The following is a 23,902-nucleotide window of genomic DNA, read 5'->3' as shown; positions in this document are numbered from 1 at the left end:
CGCACTCGACTTTCAAGGGATTACCCACAGATAACTTCTACTTTAGCATAATTCAAACTATATTTAAATGACATCCAGTCAAAACAAAGTTATAGTTTTGTTATATATTTTCAAACACCAACAAGCAATGTAAAAAGATTATAATCGGCATGATGAAATACATAATAATCATAACTTCAAATCTTATACAAAACAAAACAGGAAACTGTAAAACTCTCTGGTTGAAGTGTTGGAAAAGGATGCTACCGTTGTGACTACTGCTGGGAACGCAGTCACAGCAAAAAATGAGCATCAAAAGTTACAATAACGGGTGGCCCACAGGTTAGGCTAAAGAAGTCAGAATTGAGTCAAGTCAGCTTTTGGATTTGAAGTTATGCGTTACTATGATTTGCGATTAGAACAAAAATACATTTATTGAGTTAGACTTCTAAATAACGAGCATATAATCTAATAGTAGCAATATAGTTGGAGTAGGTGATGACGAATCCCCAAAGCACAAGAAGAATGTAACATGAAAATACTTCAATGAGTTTTGTACGGTCAAACTTTGACATGAAATGGAAATTGTGTCATGCTAAATGAAGTGAAGCATGACATTTGTCATATGTCGCAACTGTCTTGTTTTGTGACCGTCAGATGTTGCGGCTGTCTTTTGTCATGACCGTCAGATGTTGCGACGGTCTTGTGTCGTGACCGTCAGATGTAGCGATGGTTTTGTGTCACAACTGTCATATGTTGGAACAAGTTTCCATGAAAGAAAAACTTGCTGACAAAGACGTAAAGTAATTTCATACATGTGCATTTGTAAAAACATTGAATAACAACACCAATATCTATTCTCCAACTACGTAGCTATCGCATGGAAAAGCTAAAACGATATAACACAAATTATATAGTTTAACATGTAATAGAAAGTGCTTGAAGACGGTGGAGCTGGTGGGGCTAGTCTAGTACCTTTTAACACTTTTGTTTGTCACCACTAAAAGTTACAAATAGTAGAAAAACATAAACAGAGCTAAAGTGAAGTTTATAACACAATAAAATAAATGAAATAGTATAATTTAAAAACATTTAGTGGCGACAACCAGGGTAGCAGGTTATCTAGCACACAATAAAATGGGAAAGTAGCTATACCTTCCTACATTTTATTAGCACCAATAGCTTTAAACACTGACACTTGCTTAAATATATGTACTACGCATAAATAACAGTAGGAGAAATCTAAATATTGTAATATGTTGATAGGTTCTAACATGTCAATAATATGTCTATGATATGTAACATGTCAATAATATCTAACATGTCAATAACATGTAACATGTCAATAATATCTAACATGTCAATAACATGTAACATGTCTATAATTTGTAACATGTCAATAACATGTAACATGTCAATAATATCTAACATGTCAATAACATGTAACATGTCTATAATTTGTAACATGTCAATAATATGTAACATGTCTATAATTTGTAACATGTCAATAATTTGTAACATGTCAACAATTTGTAACATGTCAATAATATGTAACATGTTGATAATATGTAACATGTCAATAATTTGTACCTGATTAAGCAATTGAAAGAATTAAATTGAATAAATGAAGCATTAAAGATGACCAACATAATATGAGAGCGGTGTTTGGTGAAAAGCAAAAGGTGTTGGTCTTAGCATATTCAAAGCCTGGAGGACATAAGGTAGAAAAGTATGAGTCAAAATTTTAAAATAAATGTCATTCAGCCAAATCCTAATGAGAGATATATTAATTGCATCAAATAAAAACTCACCAATGGTTGATCAACAGGTGGCGAATGGTGTAAACAATAATCCTAAGATGATAAGTAAAGCTATTGGTGCTAGTGAATGTGTGCTAAGGTAAACTGCTACCTCATGTTAATGAAAATCTTTTTTCAAAGAGAAGGGAGCCCCCCATCCCGATACCATGCCTTATGCTGGCTTTAGTTAGACATCCATAGACACAAAATATGACTTTTGCATTTATGGATGCCATTAAGCCCCTACACCTCGACAAGGTACCAGCATGAGTAAGGGAGACAATGCATGGGAGGTGGGGGCTCCCCGCCTTGCTAGACAATTATATCACCACCAGGCTCCACTTTGACCCTGATATAAATACTGTCAGATATAAGAAAATTACTGGATTCCACTTCACTGTGAAGAGCAAACTGTGGGCAGCCTGACGCAATGTTCATTTCTGTCTGTGGTTTTCTGAAGGACGAGCTGTCAGGGTCAGGCTAGAAAACATGCAAATAGCCGATATGAGGTCATATATGAGTATTAGCTTAAGTCAATCAGTAAATTGCGTGTGTGTGAGGACCAACTCACACTCTTATCAATTGTAATGACTAAAAATTTAATTTCATCAACCTCAACAATATTTTTATAATTTAAATTTAATATGTGTTCACATTTAAATCTGTTTTGGTGGTTTTTGAAAACGATGTAAGCTGTTTGTTTCACAATTAATTCTTAGTTTTTTTACTTGACACGAGTGGCTCAGTCTTTGAAGATAAGAATTAATTTTAGTGTAAGATTCATTTACGTAAAAGAAAAAAACAAATTTGTGTCGTCAGCATATAAAATTGGAGTTAGATACTGCAGAGATTGACAAAGATCAATTATATATATATAAATATATATATAAATGTCATATCATTTATATATATATGCATCTATGTTATATATATATATCATAGCATATTATATATTTATATCATTTATGTCATATATGAGTAGTAGCTAGTTCAATATAAATGACATGATGTTATATATGAGTAGTAGTTAGTTCAATATAGAGGATATGATGTTATATATGAGTAGTAGTTAGTTCAATATAGAGGATATGATGTCATATATGAGTAGTAGTTAGTTCAATATAGAGGATATTATGTCACATATGAGTAGTAGTTAGTTCAATATAGAGGATATGATGCCATATATGAGTAGTAGTTAGTTCAATATAGAGGATATGATGTCATATATGAGTATTAGTTAGTTCAATATAGAGGATATGATGTCATATATGAGTAGTAGCGAGTTCAATATAGAGGATATGATATCATATATGAGTAGTAGCGAGTTCAATATAGAAGATATAATGTCATATATGAGTAGTAGTTAGTTCAATATAGAGGATATGATGTCATATATGATCAGTGGGTAGCTCAATATAGAGGATATGATGTCATATATGAGTAGTCTTTAGTTTAATATAGAGGATATGATGTCATATATTAGTAGTAACTAGTTCAATATAGGGGATATGAGGTCATACATGAGAAGTAGTTAGTACAATATGGAGGATATGATATCATATTTGAGTAGTAGTGAGTTCAACATAGAAGATATGATGTCATATATGAGTAGTAGTTAGTTCAATATAGAGGATATGATGTCATATATGAGTAGTAGTTAGTTCAATATAGAAGATATGATGCCATATATGAGTAGTAGTTAGTTCAATATAGAGGATATGATGTCATATATGAGTATTAGTTAGTTCAATATAGAGGATATGATGTCATATATGAGTAGTAGCGAGTTCAATATAGAGGATATGATATCATATATGAGTAGTAGCGAGTTCAATATAGAAGATATGATGTCATATATGAGTAGTAGTTAGTTCAATATAGAGGATATGATGTCATATATGATCAGTAGGTAGCTCAATATAGAGGATATGATGTCATATATGAGTAGTATTTAGTTTAATATAGAGGATATGATGTCATATATTAGTAGTAGCTAGTTCAATATAGGGGATATGAGGTCATATATGAGAAGTAGTTAGTACAATATGGAGGATATGATATCATATTTGAGTAGTAGTGAGTTCAACATAGAAGATATGATGTCATATATGAGTAGTAGTTAGTTCAATATATAGAGGATGTGATGTCATATATGAGTAGTAGTTAGTTCAATATAGAGCATATGATGTCATATATGATCAGTAGGTAGCTCAATATAGAGGATATGATGTCATATATAAGTAGTTTTTAGTTTAATATAGAGGATATGATGCCATATATGAGTAGTATTTAGTTTTATATAGAGGATATGATGTCATATATGAGTAGTAGTTAGTTCAATATAGAGGATACGATGTCATATATGAGTATTAGTTAGTTCAATATAGAGGATATGATGTCATATATGAGTAGCAGTTAGTTCATTATAGAAGATATGATGTCATATATGAGTAGTAGTTAGTTCAATATAGAGGATATGAGGTCATATATGAGTAGTAGTTAGTTCAATATAGAGGATATGATGTCATATATGAGTAGTAGTTAGTTCAATATAGAGGATATGATGTCATATATGAGTAGTAGTTAGTTCAATATAGAGGATACGATGTCATATATGAGTATTAGTTAGTTCAATATAGAAGATATGATGTCATATATGAGTAGCAGTTAGTTCATTATAGAAGATATGATGTCATATATGAGTAGTAGTTAGTTCAATATAGAGGATATGATGTCATATATGATCAGTGGGTAGCTCAATATAGAGGATATGATGTCATATATGAGTAGTATTTAGTTTAATATAGAGGATATGATGTCATATATTAGTAGTAGCTAGTTCAATATAGGGGATATGAGGTCATACATGAGAAGTAGTTAGTACAATATGGAGGATATGATATCATATTTGAGTAGTAGTGAGTTCAACATAGAAGATATGATGTCATATATGAGTAGTAGTTAGTTCAATATAGAAGATATGATGCCATATATGAGTAGTAGTTAGTTCAATATAGAGGATATGATGTCATATATGAGTATTAGTTAGTTCAATATAGAGGATATGATGTCATATATGAGTAGTAGCGAGTTCAATATAGAGGATATGATATCATATATGAGTAGTAGCGAGTTCAATATAGAAGATATGATGTCATATATGAGTAGTAGTTAGTTCAATATAGAGGATATGATGTCATATATGATCAGTAGGTAGCTCAATATAGAGGATATGATGTCATATATGAGTAGTATTTAGTTTAATATAGAGGATATGATGTCATATATTAGTAGTAGCTAGTTCAATATAGGGGATATGAGGTCATATATGAGAAGTAGTTAGTACAATATGGAGGATATGTTATCATATTTGAGTAGTAGTGAGTTCAACATAGAAGATATGATGTCATATATGAGTAGTAGTTAGTTCAATATAGAGGATATGATGTCATATATGAGTAGTAGTTAGTTCAATATAGAGGATATGATGCCATATATGAGTAGTAGTTAGTTCAATATAGAGGATACGATGTCATATATGAGTATTAGTTAGTTCAATATAGAGGATATGATGTCATATATGAGTAGCAGTTAGTTCATTATAGAAGATATGATGTCATATATGAGTAGTAGTTAGTTCAATATAGAGGATATGAGGTCATATATGAGTAGTAGTTAGTTCAATATAGAGGATATGATGTCATATATGAGTAGTAGTTAGTTTTATATAGAGGATATGATGTCATATATGAGTAGTAGTTAGTTCAATATAGAGGATACGATGTCATATATGAGTATTAGTTAGTTCAATATAGAGGATATGATGTCATATATGAGTAGCAGTTAGTTCATTATAGAAGATATGATGTCATATATGAGTAGTAGTTAGTTCAATATAGAGGATATGATGTCATATATGAGTAGTAGCGAGTTCAATATAGAAGATATGATGTCATATATGAGTAGTAGTTAGTTCAATATAGAGGATATGATGTCATATATGATCAGTAGGTAGCTCAATATAGAGGATATGATGTCATATATGAGTAGTATTTAGTTTAATATAGAGGATATGATGTCATATATTAGTAGTAGCTAGTTCAATATAGGGGATATGAGGTCATATATGAGAAGTAGTTAGTACAATATGGAGGATATGATATCATATTTGAGTAGTAGTGAGTTCAACATAGAAGATATGATGTCATATATGAGTAGTAGTTAGTTCAATATATAGAGGATATGATGTCATATATGAGTAGTAGTTAGTTCAATATAGAGCATATGATGTCATATATGATCAGTAGGTAGCTCAATATAGAGGATATGATGTCATATATGAGTAGTATTTAGTTTAATATAGAGGATATGATGTCATATATTAGTAGTAGCTAGTTCAATATAGGGGATATGAGGTCATATATGAGAAGTAGTTAGTACAATATGGAGGATATGATATCATATTTGAGTAGTAGTGAGTTCAACATAGAAGATATGATGTCATATATGAGTAGTAGTTAGTTCAATATATAGAGGATATGATGTCATATATGAGTAGTAGTTAGTTCAATATAGAGCATATGATGTCATATATGATCAGTAGGTAGCTCAATATAGAGGATATGATGTCATATATAAGTAGTTTTTAGTTTAATATAGAGGATATGATGCCATATATGAGTAGTATTTAGTTTTATATAGAGGATATGATGTCATATATGAGTAGTAGTTAGTTCAATATAGAGGATACGATGTCATATATGAGTATTAGTTAGTTCAATATAGAGGATATGATGTCATATATGAGTAGCAGTTAGTTCATTATAGAAGATATGATGTCATATATGAGTAGTAGTTAGTTCAATATAGAGGATATGAGGTCATATATGAGTAGTAGTTAGTTCAATATAGAGGATATAATGTCATATATGAGTAGTAGTTAGTTCAATATAGAGGATATGATGTCATATATGAGCAGTAGTTAGTTCAATATAGAGGATGTGATGTCATATATGAGTAGTAGTTAGTACAATATGGAGGATATGATATCATATATGAGTAGTAAGTAATTCAATTTAGAGGATATTATGTCACATATGAGTAGTAGTTAGTTCAATATAGAGGATGGAATGTCATATAGGGGTAGTAGCTACTTCAATCTAGAGGATATTATGTCACATATGAGTAGTAGTTAGTTCAATATAGAAGATATGATGTCCTATATGACTAGTAGCTAGTTCTATATAGAGGATATGATGTCATATATGAGTAGCAAGTAATTCGATTTAGAAGATATTATGTCACATATGAGTAGTAGTTAGTTCAATATAGAGGATATAATGTCATATATGAGTAGTAGTTAGTTCAATATAGAGGATATAATGTCATATATGAGTAGTAGTTAGTTCATTATAGAGGATATAATGTCATATATGAGTAGTAGTTAGTTCAATATAGAGGATATGATGTCATATATGAGCAGTAGTTAGTTCAATATAGAGGATGTGATGTCATATATGAGTAGTAGTTAGTACAATATGGAGGATATGATATCATATATGAGTAGTAAGTAATTCAATTTAGAGGATATTATGTCACATATGAGTAGTAGTTAGTTCAATATAGAGGATGGAATGTCATATAGGGGTAGTAGCTACTTCAATCTAGAGGATATTATGTCACATATGAGTAGTAGTTAGTTCAATATAGAGGATATTATGTCACATATGAGTAGTAGTTAGTTCAATATAGAGGATATAATGTCATATATGAGTAGTAGTTAGTTCAATATAAAAGATATAATTTCATATATGAGTAGTAGTTAGTTCAATATAGAGGATATGATATCATATATGAGTAGTAGCTAGTTCAATATAGAGGATATGATATTATATATGAGTAGTAGTTAGTTCAATATAGAGGATTTGATGTCATATATGAGTAGTAGTTAGTTCAATATAGAGGATTTGATGTCATATTTGAGTAGTAGCTAGTTCAATACAGAGGATATGATGTCATATATGAGTAGTAGCTAGTTCAATATAGAGGATATGATGTCATATATGAGTAGTAGCTAGTTCAATATAAAGGTTATGATGTCATACATGAGTAGTAGCTAAATCAAAATAGAGGATATTATGTCACATATGAGTAGTAGTTAATTCAATATAGAGGATATGATGTCATATATGAGTAGTAGTTAGTTCAATATAGAGGATAGAATGTCATATAGGGGTAGTAGCTACTTATAATCTAGAGGATATTATGTCACATATGAGTAGTAGTTAGTTCAATACAGAGGATATGATGTCATATATGAGTAGTAGTTAGTTCAATATAGAGGATATGATGTCACATATGAGCAGTAGTTAGTTCAATATAGATGATATGATGTCCTATATGAGTAGTAGCTAGTTCAATATAGAGGATATGATGTCATATATGAGTAATAAGTAATTCAATTTAGAGGATATTATGTCGCATATGAGTAGTAGTTAGTTCAATATAGAGGATATGATATCATATATGAATAGTAGCTAGTTCAATATAGAGGATATGATATCATATATGAGTAGTAGCTAGTTCAATAGAGAGGATATGATGTCATATATGAGTAGTAGTTAGTTCAATATAGAGGATATGATGTCATATATGAGTAGTAGCTAGTTCAATACAGAGGATATGATGTCATATATGAGTAGTAGCTAGTTCAATATAGAGGATATGATGTCATATATGAGTAGTAGCTAGTTCAATATAAAGGTTATGATGTCATACATGAGTAGTAACTAAATCAAAATAGAGGATATTATGTCACATATGAGTAGTAGTTAATTTAATATAGAGGATATGATGTCATATATGAGTAGTAATTAGTTAAATAAAGAGGATATCATCTCATATATGAGTAGTAGTTAGTTCAATACAGAGGATTTGATGTCATATATGAGTAGTAGTTAGTTCAATATAGAAGATATTACGTCACATATTAGTAGTAGTTAGTTCAATATAGAGGATAGAATGTCATATAGGGGTAGTAGCTAGTTCAATCTAGAGGATATTATGTCACATATGAGTAGTAGTTAGTTCAATATAGAAGATATGATGTCCTATATGAGTAGTAGCTAGTTCAATATAGAGGATATGATGTCATATATGAGTAGCAAGTAATTCAATTTAGAAGATATTATGTCACATATGAGTAGTAGTTAGTTCAATATAGAGGATATAATGTCATATATGAGTAGTAGTTAGTTCAATATAGAGGATATGATGTCATATATGAGTAGTAGTTAGTTCAATATAGAGGATATAATGTCATATATGAGTAGTAGTTAGTTCAATATAGAGGATATAATGTCATATATGAGTAGTAGTTAGTTCAATATAGAGGATATGATGTCATATATGAGCAGTAGTTAGTTCAATATAGAGGATGTTATGTCATATATGAGTAGTAGTTAGTACAATATGGAGGATATGATATCATATATGAGTAGTAAGTAATTCAATTTAGAGGATATTATGTCACATATGAGTAGCAGTTAGTTCAATATAGAGGATGGAATGTCATATAGGGGTAGTAGCTACTTCAATCTAGAGGATATTATGTCACATATGAGTAGTAGTTAGTTCAATATAGAAGATATGATGTCCTATATGAGTAGTAGCTAGTTCAATATAGAGGATATGATGTCATATATGAGTAGTAAGTAATTCAATTTAGAGGATATTATGTCACATATGAGTAGTAGTTAGTTCAATATAGAGGATATAATGTCATATATGAGTAGTAGTTAGTTCAATATAGAAGATATAATGTCATATATGAGTAGTAGTTAGTTCAATATAGAGGATATGATATCATATATGAGTAGTAGCTAGTTCAATATAGAGGATATGATATCATATATGAGTAGTAGCTAGTTCAATATAGAGGATATGATGTCATATATGAGTAGTAGTTAGTTCAATATAGAGGATTTGATGTCATATTTGAGTAGTAGCTAGTTCAATACAGAGGATATGATGTCATATATGAGTAGTAGCTAGTTCAATATAGAGGATATGATGTCATATATGAGTAGTAGCTAGTTCAATATAAAGGTTATGATGTCATACATGAGTAGTAGCTAAATCAAAATAGAGGATATTATGTCACATATGAGTAGTAGTTAATTCAATATAGAGGATATGATGTCATATATGAGTAGTAGTTAGTTCAATATAGAGGATATAATGTCATATATGAGTAGTAGTTAGTTAAATAAAGAGGATATCATGTCATATATGAGTAGTAGTTAGTTCAATACAGAGGATGTGATGTCATATATGAGTAGTAGTTAGTTCAATATAGAGGATATTACGTCACATATGAGTAGTAGTTAGTTCAATATAAAGGTTATGATGTCATACATGAGTAGTAGCTAAATCAAAATAGAGGATATTATGTCACATATGAGTAGTAGTTAGTTCAATATTGAGGATATGATGTCATATATGAGTAGTAGTTAGTTCAATATAGAGGATATTACGTCACATATGAGTAGTAGTTAGTTCAATATAGAGGATAGAATGTCATATAGGGGTAGTAGCTACTTCAATCTAGAGGATATTATGTCACATATGAGTAGTAGTTAATTCAATATAGAGGATATGATGTCATATATGAGTAGTAGTTAAATAAAGAGGATACCATGTCATATATGAGTAGTAGTTAGTTCAATACAGAGGATGTGATGTCATATATGAGTAGTAGCTAGTTCAATATAGAGGATATGATGTCATATATGAGTAGTAGTTAGTTCAATACAGAGGATGTGATGTCATATATGAGTAGTAGCTAGTTCAATATAGAGGGTATGATGTCATACATGAGTAGTGGTTAGTTCAATATAGAGAATATGATGTCATATATGAGTAGTAGTTAGTTCAATATAGAGGATATGATGTCATATATGAGTAGTAGTTAGTTCAATATAGAGGATATGATGTCATATATGAGTAGTAGTTAGTTCAATACAGAGGATATGATGTCATATATGAGTAGTAGTTAGTACAATATAGATGGTATGATGTCATATATGAGTAGTAACTAGTTCAATATAGAGGATATGATGTCATATATGAGTAGTAGTTAGTTCAATATAGATGATATGATGTCATATATGAGTAGTACTTAGTTAAATATAGAGATACATTAGATCTCATGTAACCATACACGGTATCTGAGAAAATTGAGCTACAGCTAAATAGGATTTCATTAAATAATTCGCCCTCTTTTCAACTGACGGATATTTAGATACATTTAAGAATGCCCTTAACAAGGCTTCATACCTTTATACGTTTTTCGGAGTTATTTGTCAACTCGTTGTGACGTCTAATGTTTTGCGAGTGGGATTCTATAACTGTCCCTTGATCTGGTAAAACAAAAACATGAACTTAAGCTAAGAGAAGGTATTCAATGCTGGTCTCCGCTGTTTAGCGGAATGCTAAAAGAAAGCTAGTGATAGATAATGCAGAACAGATCATTCTGGTATAAAGTAAAAAATATTTGACCTTGAAACAGTTAGTCACCTCTTAGATTTATCATTACTCAATTGTACCCCATGCTGCAATGGAGTACAATTACATTTCAGAATAAACTCAAAGCTTTCCAACTGCACCCAAATTAAGTAGCTAGTTGCGAGAGCTTGCGTGATTTGTTGATTAGTAAAATAAATTTTAGTTAAAGTGAGGCCTACAAACAATATAGAACTGTTACAATAAAGTTATGTTGTTGCAGAGTCTGATAAGCCTTCATCTTTCTCTTATCACAATAATGTTGTTGCTTTAATGACACAGCTTCATATTGTTAACTAGGTGAATGCCCGAGTAATAAAAGTATTTGCACAAAAAACTTATTTTCATTTAACACTAGCTGTACTACCCGGTGTTGCCCGAGTAATAAAAAAGTCTTTGGACAGAAAATTTATTTTTATATAACATACTGTATACAGCATTTGCCATTCTAACTTTTAAACTTCATATCATGAGAAAATATTTTTAAGCTGCTCAAATGAATTAAGAGGAAAAAGAAAACAACTGTAAAGGTTTTCAAGCTTTTTCAAACAACTATAACTTTCAAATTTCATATCATGAAAGAAGTGTTTTATTGAATTAAATTAGGAAGAAAAATAAAACTGTAAATGTGTTTAAATAAAAATGTAAACTCATTAGCAAGTAATGGCTAAATATAATATGATTAGCTATGAATACAATAAAAATCTATCTAGTAAATAAGATAATAATATAGTTTATTTTATTTAAATATACTTACAATTTAGTATAACTAAGTATAATTTATTTTTATTTAACATATTACAACATTTGCCACTCTAACTCTCAAACTACATATCATGAGAAAAGTTTTTTGTGTCATTGAAATAAATGAAGAGAGAAAATAAAAACAATTGTAAATGTTTTTAAACTTTTTCAAACAATTGTAACTTTCAAATTCATATTATGAGGAAAAGGTCATGTGCAGGACAACTAAATTAAAAATAAATAAAACAACTCTAAAGGTTTTCGAACAAATTTCATAACATGAAAGAAGTGTTTCGTTGAAATAAATTAGAAGAAAAAATTAAAAATGTAAAGGTGTTTAAATGTAAATGTGAAATCATTAGCAAGTAATGGCTAAATATAGTCTATTTTGCTACGATTAGAATCCAAAATTAATTGATATACAATTATATGATTTCAGTTCATTTCAGTGTTTGCATGCAAAAATTGACATGTAGGCTAATATCGTAGGCTATAGGTACTAATCATCATCATTAAAATAGTGCCAAAATACTATGTTAACCTTAGTAACTATAAGTAACTACAAAAACCTCAGTGAGTTTAGTGGTTATGGAAGATAGTATAACATTACAATATTTTTACGTTCGAGACAAACGTATACGGTATCATAAGCGCTGAATCTAGCTTATATGAATTGAGTTTACTAAACACATACTGGAAAAAAGTTTTAGTATGTATTTTAGTAAACCTCAAACTTTTAATATCAGTTTTATCATTGCGAGATGTTTTTATTGTAACGGATACCTGATATACTGTATAACGGATACAGATAACTCGCCATGGCAAGTTCAGCGGCGTATATCTTTCGATAACGTATATAATCAGTTCAGAATATGCCAAATTTTAAGTTTGAGATTAATTATAGTCGATATCGTGGGGTCAAATAAGTTAGCCCTAACTAAAAAAGACAAAGAAGCATCGCATTGCATATACTTAGGTCCCAAAATATTCCTGAACGGTAGCATCGTAATTCGTGGACGCAAGGTTAAAATAAATAGCACGCGTTTATCCGTTAAAATTGTCATGAGTTCAAATGCAGTTTTAATGGCAAGGTTGTAATAGCTATTTTTTAGCCAGACTAATTTATAATTTGCACGCGCATGGCATATCCATTATGTGAAAACGTATATAAAAACGCATAGGATTGCTATGGCGCTATAGATCAGTGGTAGAGCATCCGGATAAAACCCTCTTCGATGAGAAATTTGTCGTGAGTCCAATCAATCTGATTGCAGAAAAATCAAGATTTTAAGATCTATAACCACAAAACCGACAGATATACGACAAACGGACATACTTTGAGAAATATATATAGATATAAAAGCAGTGACCATTCTAACTTTCAAACTTCATATCACGAGAAACGTGTTTTGTGCAGTTTAAATAAACTAAGAGAAAAAATCAAACAACTTTAAAGGTTTTCAAACTTTGTCAAACAACTGTAACTTTTAAACTTCATATTATTAGGGAAATGTTTTGTGCAGGACAACTAAATTAAGAAACAAAATAAAACAACTACAAAAAGGTTTAAATGTGAATGTGAAATCACTAGCAAGTAATAGCTAAATTAAGTCTGCTTTGCTACGATTACAATAAAAGATGATTTGGTAATGATACTTTTAATATGAACTGAAAAAACAAAATAAAAATCCTTAATAGGTTGAATTATTAATAACAATTCGTTGCTAAGAAATGTGTGTGCGCGCGTGCGTGCATGCGTGTGTATAAAAAGGTTACTGTTCCAGCAGAAGAATTCTATCCAAATTTGAATACAACGACACTGGTACCTCTTGATACTGGTACAAATGTAAAAATGACATATCGGACTGTCTCTGTCTGACTGAATGGAGAGAGAATGTACTGGCTATTCCTACTCAAAAAAATACCATTGTTAGTGTAGAAATTATTGGCTTTTACCGATTCTTTCAATTGAACCTTACGCAAAACCGGAAATAGAAGTTACTGAAAAGCTGAAAAACCATCGTGTTTCATGGAAGTACTAGAGTTTAAATTAATAACTCTATGAAATTCTATTGCGTTTAATCGAGTTAATAGAATTTCAATTAAAATGTCATTTAGCTTGTGAAATCGGGAAAATGGTGTATATAGTGAGTGTTGAAACGTAAATACATCATAGTATCATGGATAGAAAATTGGATTGCAAAACTGTGGGTGCAATCCTTGTGAGTTCGAGTCCAGCATAATGCGAAGTTTTAATATTCAACATTTTAATAGCTACAGATGAACAAATACCTAAACAAACTTTGAGAAATATATATAAAGATTTAATTGATACAACAATAAATCTATGCTTTCAGTAAAACTGCAACCTAAAAATAACTTTCTTGCATCATAAAAGCTCAATTATATTATAGAGAGCAAAGAATCTTAACACTGAGGTCTCTTAAACAGTGTAGCTCTTGCAGTTTGACCCATCCTTACCCAATTGTTGGTATAGATGTGGGTACAAAGTAGTACTGTTACTGAGTAGCCAAAACTAATGGTAGTAATTGTAGTAAAATACACTGAGAACCTAACAAGAGTGGAATCAGTAGTTTTCTTACTTTTTCCCTCCAAATCTGTCAACAAATATGAAACTTACGCCTGCGAGTAAAAATAAGAATCAGTCGGTGCTAACGGTGTGAATGGTTGTGAACAAGTAGGAGTTGTCTTATGTTGTAATGAACAATCACAATTTAGCCCTGACAAGCGGTACAGTGATTGGTTAGAAGCAAAAGTATAAAGCATCGAGATTGATTTTGCAAGAGGAAAAGTTAAATTACCGTAAAACCTCTATTTGAATGCCACCTTTATTTGAACGCTAGCTCTAGTAGAACACCCCTATAGGGAAAGGGATGAATAATACAGCGCCATCCTTTGTTAGAATGCCACCTTTATTGCCCGCTACTTTGACATTTGTTGATCTTCATGAACCCATAATAGAAAATGATCAGCAGGAAAGTGTCGACAAAATGGAACTAATAATGACTCAGTTACATCAATAACAATTAATTCTTGTGTTGTTCTTGTGGCGGTTGCCATGGTCTTATTGTCATTACCTGAGAAAACCGACTGTATCAATCATCAGAGCTGCAATCTGATTCGAAGTCACCAATGTCTAACTCGTATCCATTGTCTTCAGATTCATCAAAATGTGGTTTACAATCGTACCAGAAGACTTTAAAACATTTTAATGAACGATGAGAATACTCTTCAGGAACACCATTCAATGTATTAGACGTATGTATGCATCAAGTACGTGCAGCGGAGTACAAGTGACCAAGCCCGACGTGAAGCGCTAAAATATGAGCGTGCTGGCAAATTAACAAGGTCGGACCAGTGTTGAATGCTACATCATATCGTCTGAGCGCACACTGCAGCTTTAACACTTTTATTGCTAGGTAAGAAAATATTCAAAAACATTGATTATAAGGATATATTTATAATAACATCATAAATAGTAGGTTTTAGTGAAATGGTTTTTACGAGGAGCTAACAGTTATGTCCCCTTCTTGTTAGTGTTATCTGTTTTTTTCCTTTACATGTACAGGTGCACAAAACAAATTGGAATTCCCTGCGGCAGCAATTTTTATATATTTGTATATTTTTATATTTGCAAGTATTTGATTAAGTAACACTTAATTAATGCATTTGTAATGTCAGTTTTGACAGTGATTTGTTTCCTCAGGAGGTTAAACGTTTGAGTCTACAACAATTGAGTAAAATAGATCAGTAATGATTCATGTCTACAAACTCCAACTCACTTCAGTATGTAGACACTACAGTACATATGTATGCAATGTGTACATACATACTGTAGTGAATAGCAATGTGTATGCGGGTACAGAGTGTCAAAGTCTGTCAAAGTCAAATTCAAGTCTGCTTTTTAGCTCAAAAGCTTGGCAGATTGTTTCTTCAAAACTTTGAAAGTTGCTTTATCAAAATAATTAATAACTGTATCAAGTAAATATGTTTTACTAAAAGCATTTCTTTGTTTAATTCAGTTTGATATTTTGAAAGACCTTAAATTCCGGAGTACAGGTTTTGGTTTAATAATTCTGTTTCTGACATATACATGTACATTTACCATACAGAGTGGGAGGCCGTATAAGTCGACCTCCTACTCTGGCTCAATTCACGTAAGTCAAGGATGGAATTTAAAACTTAAAATTTTGTATCTAATGTTGGGCTTATACTCTGGAATTTTCGGTATATGAAAAACGGTTTAGTGAAAATGCTGAGGTTGAGAGCATTGATGTTACTTCTCCAAAAGAAGAGTGCAAAATATAGGCGACATTATTATTGCTTCACCCATAAAGGGTTAAATTTATCTCCCCAAAAAATTGAGGACAATAACACTGATGCACAGATTCCTATTTGAAACATTTCCCAAACGTAAAAATACTTGTATTTTTCACAACGTGACTCCCTTCCATAACAGAGTGACATGTCTTATCGATGTAAAACTACAAAAGGCGTAATGACAGACTGAACCTAACAATGGAAAAATATCCAAGACATAAAAATCATTCCTAGATGATGACGCAATCTCTTTTGTAGTGGCTATCATGACATATATTACTATTCAAATGAGTGCATCCACTAGTGAAAATAACCAAGTTTTGATAATTTTAGAGTTGTCTTCTCAAAAAGAGAAAACTATCCGTTTTTGGTTCAACAAATTGCCAGTAATTGGAGGTTATGTAGATTTGCAGGCTGACTTCAATTTATGAATAACTTCACTTACCGAGTCCGGAATCTCCAATTTGTCTCTCAATCACTCCAACTTTTCCAGAAACCTGCTCAATCTGCTGTGAGCTGTGTGCAACAGTTCTCACTGCATCCATCGGGTGATCTCCATTGGTCTCTGACACTTCCTGTTTATCACCGAGCTTCTTCCCAGTCATAGCTTTCTCATCTATGATATTCTGTAAACAGCAAGGTCCCGAATACTATATTCAGAATGTATTCATTCATTAGGAAAACAATAATAATACCTGTTTGTGAGAGAGGTCTAAAATAATAAGTAATGAGTTAGTTACCTACCACAGAGTAATTATAACCGACATAATTTGTCTTTATCCTTGCATTACAAAAACTAGCCACTTTTAAAGTGATATCAGTGTGCGAAAAGTACCAGCAGGTTCTTGTACCCTAACATATTAAAGCTTAATAACAGAATTAAAAGATAACTTGTTGAGTATAACTTAAGTTTTGGAACTTAAAAAAACTTAAATTAAAACTTGGAGTTTTAATTTAACTTTCAAGCATGCTCAATATCTCTCCAAGTTTGAATCGATACCGCAAGCTGAAAACAAACTGCCCAATATTGACATAAACCATAAGAATTACCATTCAAAATTAGTTTACATCTAGAATTTGGAGTTATCACCACTACAGCGTTTAAATTCATCAGCTATTTCCCTTGTAGTATAGAGGAAGTTGACAACTCGACATTGATCAGTCAGATGCATCACACAACAAAACTATTTTCTCATTAACAAAATGTTTCACCAATATTTTAAAATAATGAAAAATGCTGATAAACAGTACAAAGTAAAAAAAGTAATTTTAGATAAATTACAAGTGGTTATTTGGCAGCGGTCAGCTTTCATATTTTTATCAAGTTATTGGACATTTTTATTGTGGCTTTTTCATGCTTTGGCTTTGACCAGTATTTTATATAATTATCTCAAGATCAAAATACTAAACCCTAGCAAGGACCCTGGTGAAAATGCTTTCCAAAAGTGTTAACGATCAAAAGATAAACAGCCAAAACTGAAAAAAAGAGATTTAGCCACATAGAATGTAGATGATTTGCTATGAGTAGTTATGATGATGTTTAGATTGTTTTACCTTAAAAGGCTTAACCTTGGCATTGATAGTCTTTTTGATATTGGATATGCCCTGAAACAAAGTTTTTGAAGAGTTAATCATCCCAATGGTGATTATGCCAGTGAGCACCACACATACAGCCGGTGAAAGTTCACCTTGACATTGTTTGGTAGCAAAATATGTGAATCATAAAGGAACCAAAGGTAGTAGCTGTAATTGATTGTATAAGAACTGTAGGTAGTAGCTGTTATTGATTGTATAAGAACTGTAAGTAGTAACTGTTATTGATTGTATAAGAACTGTAGGTAGTAGCTGTAATTGATTGTATAAAAACTGTAAGTAGTAGCTGTTATTGATTGTATAAGAACTGTAGGTAGTAGCTGTTATTGATTGTATAAGAACTATAGGTAGTAACTGTTATTGATTGTATAAGAACTGTAGGTAGTAACTGTTATTGATTGTATAAGAACTGTAGGTAGTAACTGTTATTGATTGTATAAGAACTGTAGGTAGTAACTGTTATTGATTGTATAAGAACTGTAAGTAGTAACTGTTATTGATTGTATAAGAACTGTAGGTAGTAGCTGTAATTGATTGTATAAAAACTGTAAGTAGTAGCTGTTATTGATTGTATAAGAACTGTAGGTAGTAGCTGTTATTGATTGTATAAGAACTGTAGGTAGTAACTGTTAATGATTGTATAAGAACTGTAAGTAGTAGCTGTTATTGATTGTATAAGAACTGTAGGTAGTAACTGTTATTGATTGTATAGGAACTGTAAGTAGTAGCTGTTATTGATTGTATAAGAACTGTAGGTAGTAACTGTTATTGATTGTATAAGAACTGTAAGTAGTAACTGTTATTGATTATATAAGAACTGTAGGTAGTAGCTGTAATTGATTGTATAAGAACTGTAAGTAGTAGCTGTTATTGATTGTATAAGAACTGTAGATAGTAGTTGTTATTGATTGTATAAGAACTGTAGGTAGTAACTGTTATTGATTGTGTAAGGACTGTAGGTAGTAACTGTTATTGATTGTATAAGAACTGTAGGTACTAACTGTTATTGATTAAATAAGAACTGTAGGTAGTAGCTGTTATTGATTGTATAAGAACTGTAGATAGTAGTTGTTATTGATTGTATAAGAACTGTAGGTAGTAACTGTTATTGATTGTGTAAGAACTGTAAGTAGTAGCTGTTATTGATTGTATAAGAACTGTAGATAGTAACTGTTATTGATTGTATAAGAACTGTAGGTAGTAACTGTTATTGATTGTATAAGAACTGTAGGTAGTAACTGTTATTGATTGTATAAGAACTGTAGATAGTAGTTGTTATTGATTGTATAAGAACTGTAGGTAGTAACTGTTATTGATTGTGTAAGGACTGTAGGTAGTAACTGTTATTGATTGTATAAGAACTGTAGGTAGTAACTGTTATTGATTAAATAAGAACTGTAGGTAGTAGCTGTAATTGATTGTATAAGAACTGTAAGTAGTAGCTGTTATTGATTGTATAAGAACTGTAGATAGTAGTTGTTATTGATTGTATAAGAACTGTAGGTAGTAACTGTTATTGATTGTATAAGAACTGTAGGTAGTAACTGTTATTGATTGTATAAGAACTGTAGGTAGTAACTGTTATTGATTGTGTAAGGACTGTAGGTAGTAGCTGTTATTGATTGTATAAGAACTGTAGGTAGTAGCTGTAATTGATTGTATAAGAACTGTAGGTAGTAACTGTTATTGATTGTATAAGAACTGTAGGTAGTAACTGTTATTGATTGTGTTAGAACTGTAGGTAGTAGCTGTTATTGATTGTATAAGAACTGTAGGTAGTAACTGTTATTGATTGTATAAGAACTGTAAGTAGTAACTGTTATTGAGTGTATAAGAACTGTAGGTAGTAACTGTTATTGATTGTATAAGAACTGTAGGTAGTAACTGTTATTGATTGTATAAGAACTGTAGGTAGTAACTGTTATTGATTGTATAAGAACTGTAGGTAGTAGCTGTTATTGATTAAATAAGAACTGTAGGTAGTAGTTGTTATGGTTATTAATACAAATATGTTTAGCTTGTTTTACCTTAAAGACTTTTGCCAAAACCTTTGCCATAGCCATCACAGTCCTCATGATGATGCTTAGGGTCTGAAACAAAAGGTTTTGAACAGTCAATCATCCCATTGGTGACTAAACCCGTAAACAGTACACATAAAGCCAGTGAAAGTTCGCCTTAGCAGTATCTACTACCGAAATTTGTGAATTAAAATATAATTGAAGGTAGTTGATGTTATTGATTGTTTAAGAACTGTAGGTAGTAGCTGTTATTGATTGTATAAGAACTGTAGGTAGTAGCTGTTATTGATTGTATAAGAACTGTAAGTAGTAGCTGTTATTGATTGTATAAGAACTGTAGGTAGTAACTGTTACTGATTGTATAAGAACTGTAGGTAGTAGCTGTTATTGATTGTATAAGAACTGTAGATAGTAGTTGTTATTGATTGTATAAGAACTGTAGGTAGTAACTGTTATTGATTGTGTAAGGACTGTAGGTAGTAACTGTTATTGATTGTATAAGAACTGTAGGTAGTATCTGTTATTGATTGTTTAAGAACTGTAGGTAGTAGCTGTTATTGATTGTATAAGAACTGTAGGTAGTATCTGTTATTGATTGTATAAGAACTGTAGGTAGTAGCTGTAATTGATTGTATAAGAACTGTAAGTAGTAGCTGTTATTGATTGTATAAGAACTGTAGATAGTAGTTGTTATTGATTGTATAAGAACTGTAGGTAGTAACTGTTATTGATTGTGTAAGGACTGTAGGTAGTAACTGTTATTGATTGTATAAGAACTGTAGGTAGTAACTGTTATTGATTAAATAAGAACTGTAGGTAGTAGCTGTTATTGATTGTAAAAGAACTGTAAGTAGTAGCTGTTATTGATTGTATAAAAACTGTAGGTAGTAACTATTATTGATTGTATAAGAACTGTAGGTAGTAACTATTATTGATTGTATAAGAACTGTAGGTAGTAGCTGTTATTGATTGTATAAGAACTGTAGGTAGTAGCTGTTATTGATTGTATAAGAACTGTAGGTAGTAGCTGTTATTGATTAAACAAGAACTGTAGGTAGTAGTTGTTATGGTTATTAATACAAATATGTTTAGCTTGTTTTACCTTAAAGACTTTTGCCAAAACCTTTGCCATAGCCATCACAGTCCTCATGATGATGCTTAGGGTCTGAAACAAAAGGTTTTGAACAGTCAATCATCCCATTGGTGACTATACCCGTAAACAGTACACATAAAGCCAGTGAAAGTTCGCCTTGGCAGTATCTACTACCGAAATTTGTGAATTAAAATATAATTGAAGGAAGTTGATGTTATTGATTGTTTAAGAACTGTAGGTAGTAGCTGTTATTGATTGTATAAGAACTGTAGGTAGTAGCTGTTATTGATTGTATAAGAACAGTAGGTAGTAACTGTTATTGATTGTGTAAGAACTGTAGGTAGTAGCTGTTATTGATTGTATAAGAACTGTAAGTAGTAGCTGTTATTGATTGTATAAGAACTGTAGGTAGTAACTGTTATTGATTGTATAAGAACTGTAAGTAGTAACTGTTATTGATTGTATAAGAACTGTAGGTAGTAACTGTTATTGATTGTATAAGAACTGTAGGTAGTAACTGTTATTGATTGTATAAGAACTGTAGGTAGTAGCTGTTATTGATTGTATAAGAACTGTAGGTAGTAACTGTTATTGATTGTATAAGAACTGTAGATAGTAGTTGTTATTGATTGTATAAGAACTGTAGGTAGTAACTGTTATTGATTGTATAAGAACTGTAGGTAGTAACTGTTATTGATTGTATAAGAACTGTAGGTAGTAACTGTTATTGATTGTGTAAGGACTGTAGGTAGTAGCTGTTATTGATTGTATAAGAACTGTAGGTAGTAGCTGTAATTGATTGTATAAGAACTGTAGATAGTAACTGTTATTGATTGTATAAGAACTGTAGGTAGTAACTGTTATTGATTGTGTTAGAACTGTAGGTAGTAGCTGTTATTGATTGTATAAGAACTGTAGGTAGTAACTGTTATTGATTGTATAAGAACTGTAAGTAGTAACTGTTATTGAGTGTATAAGAACTGTAGGTAGTAACTGTTATTGATTGTATAAGAACTGTAGGTAGTAACTGTTATTGATTGTATAAGAACTGTAGGTAGTAACTGTTATTGATTGTATAAGAACTGTAGGTAGTAGCTGTTATTGATTGTGTAAGAACTGTAGGTAGTAGCTGTTATTGATTGTATAAGAACTGTAAGTAGTAGCTGTTATTGATTGTATAAGTACTGTAGGTAGAAGCTGTTATTGAATGTATAAGAACTGTAGGTAGTAACTGTTATTGATTAAATAAGAACTGTAGGTAGTAGCTGTTATTGATTGTATAAGAACTGTAAGTAGTAGCTGTTATTGATTGTATAAGAACTGTAGGTAGTAACTGTTATTGATTGTATAAGAACTGTAAGTAGTAACTGTTATTGATTGTATAAGAACTGTAGGTAGTAGCTGTAATTGATTGTATAAGAACTGTAGGTAGTAGCTGTTATTGATTGTATAAGAACTGTAGGTAGTAACTGTTATTGATTGTATAAGAACTGTAGGTAGTAACTGTTATTGATTGTATAAGAACTGTAAGTAGTAGCTGTTATTGATTGTATAAGAACTGTAGGTAGTAGCTGTTATTGATTGTAAAGAACTGTAGGTAGTAGCTGTTATTGATTGTATAAGAACTGTAGGTAGTAACTGTTTTTGATTGTATAAGAACTGTAAGTAGTAGCTGTTATTGATTGTATAAGAACTGTAGGTAGTAACTGTTATTGATTGTATAAGAACTGTAAGTAGTAGCTGTTATTGATTGTATAAGAACTGTAGGTAGTAACTGTTATTGATTGTATAAGAACTGTAAGTAGTAGCTGTTATTGATTGTATAAGAACTGTAGGTAATAACTGTTATTGATTAAATAAGAACTGTAGGTAGTAGCTGTTATTGATTGTATAAGAACTGTAGGTAGTAGCTGTTATTGATTGTATAAGAACTGTAGGTAGTAACTGTTATTGATTGTATAAGAACTGTAGGTAGTAACTGTTATTGATTGTATAAGAACTGTAAGTAGTAGCTGTTATTGATTGTATAAGAACTGTAGGTAATAACTGTTATTGATTAAATAAGAACTGTAGGTAGTAGCTGTTATTGATTGTATAAGAACTGTAGGTAGTAGCTGTTATTGATTAAATAAGAACTGTAGGTAGTAGTTGTTATTGATTGTATAAGAAATGTAGGTAGTAACTGTTATTGATTGTATAAGAACTGTAGGTAGTAACTGTTATTGATTGTATAAGAACAGTAGGTAGTAACTGTTATTGATTGTATAAGAACTGTAGGTAGTAACTGTTATTGATTGTATAAGAACTGTAGGTAGTAGCTGTTATTGATTGTATAAGAACTGTAGGTAGTAACTGTTATTGATTGTATAAGAACTGTAGGTAGTAACTGTTTTTGATTGTATAAGAACTGTAAGTAGTAGCTGTTATTGATTGTATAAGAACTGTAGATAGTAGTTGTTATTGATTGTATAAGAACTGTAGGTAGTAGCTGTTATTGATTGTATAAGAACTGTAAGTAGTAGCTGTTATTGATTGTATAAGTACTGTAGGTAGAAGCTGTTATTGATTGTATAAGAACTGTAGGTAGTAACTGTTATTGATTGCATTAGAACTGTAAGTAGTAGCTGTTATTGATTGTATAAGAACTGTAGGTAGTAACTGTTATTGATTGTATAAGAACTGTAAGTAGTAACTGTTATTGATTGTATAAGAACTGTAGGTAGTAGCTGTAATTGATTGTATAAGAACTGTAAGTAGTAGCTGTTATTGATTGT

General features: G+C 31.0%; 1 protein-coding gene across 1 annotated transcript in view; it reads right to left on the bottom strand.

Moving 5' to 3' along the window:
- Positions 1-2,090: 2,090 nt before the first annotated feature.
- LOC137397348 (TNF receptor-associated factor 3-like) overlaps positions 2,091-23,902 on the bottom strand; it is a 72,209-nt gene continuing 50,397 nt past the window's right edge. The window contains exons 9-14 of the mRNA XM_068083637.1: positions 21,138-21,200; positions 20,045-20,107; positions 17,979-18,029; positions 16,870-17,050; positions 11,115-11,197; positions 2,091-2,258 (exon numbers count right to left, since the gene is read on the bottom strand). Of these exons, the coding sequence (XP_067939738.1) occupies positions 2,091-2,258; positions 11,115-11,197; positions 16,870-17,050; positions 17,979-18,029; positions 20,045-20,107; positions 21,138-21,200 (609 nt within the window). The remainder of the gene's footprint in view (positions 2,259-11,114; positions 11,198-16,869; positions 17,051-17,978; positions 18,030-20,044; positions 20,108-21,137; positions 21,201-23,902) is intronic.

Source organism: Watersipora subatra, chromosome 5 (genome assembly GCF_963576615.1).
Source record: "Watersipora subatra chromosome 5, tzWatSuba1.1, whole genome shotgun sequence".
Taxonomy (NCBI): domain Eukaryota; kingdom Metazoa; phylum Bryozoa; class Gymnolaemata; order Cheilostomatida; family Watersiporidae; genus Watersipora; species Watersipora subatra.
The sequence above is the reverse complement of the archived record's forward strand: the minus strand, read 5'-3'. Positions and strand labels throughout refer to the sequence as shown.